Source organism: Cucurbita pepo, chromosome LG13 (genome assembly GCF_002806865.2).
Source record: "Cucurbita pepo subsp. pepo cultivar mu-cu-16 chromosome LG13, ASM280686v2, whole genome shotgun sequence".
Classification (NCBI taxonomy): domain Eukaryota; kingdom Viridiplantae; phylum Streptophyta; class Magnoliopsida; order Cucurbitales; family Cucurbitaceae; genus Cucurbita; species Cucurbita pepo.
The window spans coordinates 2533152-2539541 of NC_036650.1; the positions used below are offsets into that span (position 1 = coordinate 2533152).

The 6390-nt window shown below is 35.5% G+C and overlaps 1 protein-coding gene across 2 annotated transcripts; it reads left to right on the forward strand.

The window, feature by feature from the left end:
- Positions 1-1363: 1363 nt before the first annotated feature.
- LOC111808049 (mitochondrial carrier protein MTM1) lies at positions 1364-6115 on the forward strand. 2 transcript variants are annotated; one of them, XM_023693826.1, is made up of 11 exons: positions 1364-1412; positions 1606-1879; positions 2863-2952; positions 3506-3634; positions 3848-3907; positions 4018-4188; positions 4644-4743; positions 4842-4936; positions 5028-5177; positions 5346-5404; positions 5633-6115. In XM_023693826.1, exons 2-11 carry the CDS (start codon positions 1607-1609, stop codon positions 5769-5771), a joined length of 1266 nt encoding a protein of 421 aa, XP_023549594.1. In that variant the 5' UTR covers positions 1364-1412; position 1606; the 3' UTR covers positions 5772-6115. The 2 variants fall into 2 exon arrangements, with proteins under 2 accessions (XP_023549594.1, XP_023549595.1); XM_023693827.1 differs by having other exon boundaries at positions 4845-4936.
- Positions 6116-6390: the final 275 nt, after the last annotated feature.

Genomic DNA, 6390 nt, shown 5'->3' on the forward strand with positions numbered 1-6390 from the left:
TATTTTATAATTAAAATAAACCGATTATCCATTTAATAATAAACAAGTGTATGCAATTAACAATATATATATATATATATATATATATTTCATTGAATGGTAAAGAATCGGAATAATAATAATAAAAGAAAAAATTCAGTCGTTAGAAAACTCGCGACCCGCACGGAATCATGTTCTCCGACTCCTCACAATGCTTCCTCGACCTTCAACATCGCGACACGAATGTCAGCAATCAGCCCAAGTCTCTTAGACCACGGCAACGAAGAGATAAAAAAATATCCGAAAGAGATAGAGAGAAAACCGAAGAAAAACTCCAACGAAAAAACCCGCGACTTCAAACCCTCAGCTTCGCATCTAAATTGAGCAAATCAACCGTGAAAGCCCTCATCGACCTTCGTATATTCCTTCCAGAGAGAACTCACGTCGTGATTCGTCATCGTCACTGTCGAAGAGGGAATACGAAAATCAAATTTTTGGAAGAATTCTCGATTTACCTCCATGAACATCCAACAACCACGAAACTTTGTGGGAGAAAGAAGGAGAAGGCGACAGAGAGATAGTTCAAAAAACTCCCTCAACCCAATTCAATCTGACTCATATACCTCTGTTGCCAGCATAGAATTTAGCCCAAATAAAATTTTATAATTATTGTAAATAAAATGAAATAGTGGAGAATAATAACTAAAATACATGCATTCAATTAAAAATGATGTTATATATTTACATTTGTAAATATATTATTTTTTTTGTTTAGAAATATTATTAAATTTATGAAGAGTTATATTTATATATATATAAAATGTAAAAAAAAAGAGAAATTTCAGATGGGTTGCGAATTACTTGAATCCAACTCAATTTCATAAAAATAAATAGAAATAAATAGAAACTTCTTATAAAGATGAAAATTGAAATAAGTGGCAGAGATGAAGAGACTGTTCTCTCATTTAAACAAGTCAGTAGTCATATTTTATATTTTAAGTTTGCATATTTTACATGTGATAGAGAGATATCATTTGAACAGATCGGTAATCATATTTGAATGAAATTAAATTCATTGCAATTAATTAGTTTTCATTCCAATTAATTAGCTCCCAATTACAAGCTGGAAATAAGGGGAGTTTCAAATGCAAGCCAATTGAGTCCCGATGGCTTCCATAGCGTGTGGCTGCCACGTTTGTTTGATTTTCCACCTCTCATTTCCACACCTCTCCCATACGCCAATTAAAATTGGATTAGTCCAACAACTCGTAGTTGTCGACCTGAAAAATTTAAGCTCTCATCTTTTTTCTCGAGTATGTATGCCTTAATCAGCTAAACTTTATCTATTAAGGTAACACAAAAATGATTTTCAACTTTTTTTCNAGAGAAATTTAGGTTGTTCTTCTCTTCTGCTCCTGTTCCTCTTCCTTCTGGTAAGACCTCCTCCATTTTTCCTGTTCTCCAAGGAATTTGGAGAACTCATTTCTTTTCCTTTTTCCACTCTTCAAATTGATATTTCAATCGCAATTCCAGTGTTCCAATCATTAACGCAATCAGGTTTCGGCTCTTTTCTTGGTATTGTTCTTTTCTTTTTTCATTTGAGAAGCGAGTGTTCGATTGGTGCAGGATGAACTCGTTGGCGGAGAGGATGGTGAAATCGGAGCGAGGGCATGATTCATGGATTGGCTCGGAGGAGGAAGCTCAGAGAATTGAGATTGACGGGTGTGATTCTTCGATGTTGGCTGTGGAGAGTGATGGGGTGCGACTTTCTGCTTCTGCGTCTCAGCTTTCGAGTCATACTGCTTCTGATGGAAAATTAGGGTTTGGAGAACGCGCTTTCTCTGCTGCTGGAGCTGCCTTTCTTTCGGCAGTAATTGTAAATCCTCTTGATGTTGCAAAGGTAATGTTGAATCAGAGTTCTCTTTGTTGTTGATGTTTTAGATACTTGAGTCATAGTTCCATTTTAATTTACATTTTTTCATACTGTTTAAAACTGTGGAGAAATAAGGACAGAAAAAGTTGTTAAGTTTTATAATAATTTACAAATTTTGTCTTGGACTTAACAAAATTTCAATTGTGTTACTGTTGATTTTGAATTTAGTAACTCTTGATATAATATGATACGATACTTGGGTAAACTTAAAATGATGATAAAACAACAAGGAATTAGGTTACCTAGATGAAGTTAGAGTGAGGAAGCCAAAAAATTTGGTTTGAAGTGTAGTGTTGTGAGATTTCACATTGGTTGGGGAGGAGATCGAAACATTCTTTATAAGGGTGTGGAAACCTCTCCCTAGCAGATGCCTTTTAAAAACCTCGAGAGGAAACCCAAAAGGAAAAGCCCAAAGAGGACAGTATCTGCTAGCAGTGGGCTTGGACTAATACAAGTGTGCTTGGGTGTAGTTGTACCAACACTAATGCCATTGTATCCCATCAAAATTCCACAGTTAAGCTTGCTCGGGCGAAATTAGTATTAAGTTGGGTGACCAATTGAGAAGTCCTTTTATCATATCGTTTTTAAAAATTTTATTTTTACACCCCTGGAAGAAATGTATTGTGTCTACCCATCTTATTGAATTTTTGGCTTGGCCTATCTGTATTTTAGCTAGTTAGCTTGGCACATCCAAATTATCACTTGTTAATCCAATCAAGGTGTCTTGTCAATGTTTAAGCATTGTTATTAATGTCAAGTACATATTAGGGTCAAAGAGGATATAAGTGTTTTCTTTTTTTAAATCAAGGATTAAATTTAACCTAAATTTTATAGTTATACATGACTCCTTGAAAAACAGAAGTGCTCTGAGATTTTCTTAAAATTTCATATTAAAATCTCATATGCACTATTCTGCAGTCTAAGAATTTCTCTGCCTTTTGAATTGTTAGACAAGGTTGCAAGCTCAAGCTGCAGGTGTTCCTTATTCGCATCCACTTAGTGACTTGACCAGTCGCATGGCATTTTTTGGACCAAACACGGTTGGTTCCATCGATTCGTTTTTACTCCCATCTTGGATGTACCTCCTTCAGAATCTAATTGTGTTTCTGATTTTTATTTTGTTTTTGCTGCATGATATATGATATTACAGTGTATTTATATTTGATGCCTGTCAAATTACTTCAGTTTTCAGGGCATTCATTCCCTTTACATGATTTTTATTCTTTTTTGGTATTCTTCAATGCAAATAATCTTCCATACATGTATAGTTAACATGATGTGATTGTAATATTTGTTAGGTTATTCCCAGACTTCTCCTGCTAAAGGTAGAATTCAATTTCTGGTCAAAGAAAAAAAGTATAATTGGATTGGATTCATTCAAATAGTTGCTTCAAACAGTAAAACTTAATGTTCCGAGAAAGGCATGAAATTTATGGTGTAAGGAGCTAGCAGCATATTATCAAATCTCAATCTTAATGTTTTACTTCATTTTGAGATTTGTATTTTTGGATATTTTTATGTTTGTAATGCTTTTTGTTGGATTTGATTTCCCTCTATAGTCTATTAATCTTTGATTGCTATATACGGTGCTAGTTGTTTGCAGATTTAAGGTGTTCTCCTTCATGTGCACGTGCGGGGATTCATGGAACAGTAGCAATATGTCCTCCTGATTGTTTTCAGTACAAAGGGACGTTGGACGTCTTTTACAAAATTATTCGACAGGTTGGTCAGCTTTCTCTTGTTCATCTTGACCGATGGATAAACCTGTGATTCATTTCTGTAGTTTTGCTTGAGGACTACTTCAGCTTTTGGTACTGAATGATGCAACACAATTGGCTTGTAGAATAGATGTTCAGTATAAGTTGGGCTGTGAGTTAAAGAAGATATGAACTTTGTATTTATTTTCGTGTTCATTATACCCAATGAAATTCACAGGAAGGATTTGTGAGGTTGTGGAGAGGCACAAATGCTGGCTTAGCTCTTGCTGTTCCCACGGTACGACTTCATATTACTCCCATTGTCTTAAGTTTCCTTTTGAATACTTATATGTTCATGAATATTGTTATCTGAGGAATGATTAATGTCCATTTTATTTACAAGAACAGGTGGGAATCTACTTACCTTGCTATGACATATTCCGTAATTGGTTAGAAGAGATCACTTCCCAAAATCTTCAAAGTGCTACTCCTTATGTTCCTTTAGTCGCTGGGGCATTGGCGCGTTCTTTGGCTTGTGCAACTTGTTATCCAATAGAGCTTGCTAGAACTCGCATGCAGGTAATGAGCACCTGGAAGCATAGCTGAAATATCTTTAGGGTGTTGCTCATCTTTTTGGCTCTATTTGGCAACTTTTTTGCTATTTTATGTTCTTCAAAAATTAAGCTGGTTTACATTTTAAAGTTTTATCAAAATCATAGTCATTTTTCTTAATTTGGCTAGGATTCCTAAAGTCTTTTTCTAAAAGAAGGGGAAAAAAAGAAAGAAGCAATTAATTGGGTAGTAAACAAGTTTAATTTTTCATAAACAATCAACTGGAAAAATGTTATCATACCGGAACTTAATTATAAATTTTTTTTTCAGTAATTTTAAATTAAAATCTGCTATCATATTTATTTGTGTTTGCATATTTTGTGTGTTTTGAGTTTGACATGCTCGATTAAGTATTAGTTGGAAGTTGTTCGCGTTGTGGCATTCATTTAAATGAATGATATGGTTCATTTGGTTCTGTATAGGCATTGAAGGAGATGCAAATAGGCAAAAAGCCGCCTGGAGTCTGGCAGACTTTACTAGGTGTCGTCTCCAATGTTAAGAGCACAAATGGTGAAGCCGCCTGTAAGTTAATATCTAATGTATACAAAATTGTTTAATAATGTGCTTTACACCTGTTCAAATTCAGGTGCTGTTTCTTACTTCTGTTAATGAAACTTTAGCAGCAAAAAGTTACCGTGCCCTATGGACTGGAATGGGGGCGCAGCTTGCACGTGATGTTCCATTCTCAGCAATTTGTTGGTCAACCCTTGAACCAGTGAGAATTTAGCCGTCCAGCTGTAGAGAGGTTTTATTATTCTGTAACCTACTGTACTCAATGTTTAAATGAGCTTCTTCCATCTTTATAGGTCAGAAAGAAACTCATTGGATTGGTAGGTGACGACGCTAATGCAGCCAGTGTGTTTGGGGCCAACTTTTCTGCTGGTTTTGCTGCTGGAAGTCTTGCTGCTGCCACTACATGCCCCCTGGATGTTGCAAAAACCCGACGACAGATAGAGGTTTTTACCATTCTAAATATATTGCCTGTTGTTCTTTTCTTAGGACTTAAGAACTATTTCCAAGTATAGGTAATTTGGTCTCCCCCNACCCCCACCACCACCACCACCACAACCACCACCACATATCCATGTTATTCATCTTTTTATTATTTCTTTTGCAACTTTCAGAAGGATCCGGTAAGGGCACTGAGTATGACAACAAGGCAGACACTGATGGAGGTTTGGAGGTATTTCACTACTTGGGACTATTAAATTGTAGTACGTTTTCATTCTGATGTTTCACTAGAAAGACATCATCAAGCATGAAATTTTTGAAAGGGCTCCATTATTTAATCTCTGATGAGCTATCACATTGATTGTGGCAAAAAATATATGATCTAAAGCAGCTTTAATTAATAAAGTCAAGTGATTGGATATTGCTGTATTTGACTAAAATTGAATTGAACTTGAACCAGGGATGGTGGGCTGAAAGGACTATTTGCAGGAGTTGGACCGCGTGTTGGCCGTGCAGGCCCATCAGTTGGGATTGTGGTATCATTTTACGAAGTTGTGAAATATGTTCTTCATCACAAATATCCAACCTCAGCTTCATGACAGGGTAAGAACTGCTTCTTACCTACTTCTGGTGTAAGCTGTGCATAGGAGAAACTCATCAACCAGGGCCGTTTTCGTTTTGGCTTACTGTGGATATCATAACATGCGAACTAAATACAATGGGTATACAATCTCAGTTTTGTAGATTTTGTCTAGGCCAATAGGTGCACATAGAATAAATAATAGCACCTCCACCCTAAAAAAATAGAAAAGAAAAGAAAAACTGAAAACTACAGAAGGGGTGGACAAATTTTGGAGGCGTAAACTAATTTAAGTCGCTCGGATGGAGCTGAATAGTTTTGTGACATTTTCATATATTCCTAAAAGTAATATTATTCTCTCTCTCTCTCTGTCTCTTCCCTTTTTTACCACTTCAGTTTGGAAAATCTTCTTTTTCATTATTCATTCCAATCCTTTGCAACACAGTAATCTTTGTTTATAATATTCATACATCATAGTAAATTCTCCCCTCTAGCCTTTATTGAACTGTTTGTATTGAGATATTCTGTAGATTCAAGTAAAATATCCTTCATATCTTTATCCATGTGCTTAAAATATCCATAGGTGAGAGTAAATTCTCACTTCTCATGTACTTATTTAACTTTTTTTTACAGAGATA

Excerpts from the sequence above, each read along its gene's own strand:
- LOC111808049 (XM_023693826.1), top strand. The coding sequence starts at position 1,607 with ATGAACTCGTTGGCGGAGAGGATGGTGAAATCGGAGCGAGGGCATGAT. Across the intron at positions 4,189-4,643 it reads TTGCTAGAACTCGCATGCAG|GCATTGAAGGAGATGCAAAT; the intron begins GTAATGAGCACC and ends GGTTCTGTATAG. Across the intron at positions 4,937-5,027 it reads GTTGGTCAACCCTTGAACCA|GTCAGAAAGAAACTCATTGG; the intron begins GTGAGAATTTAG and ends CCATCTTTATAG.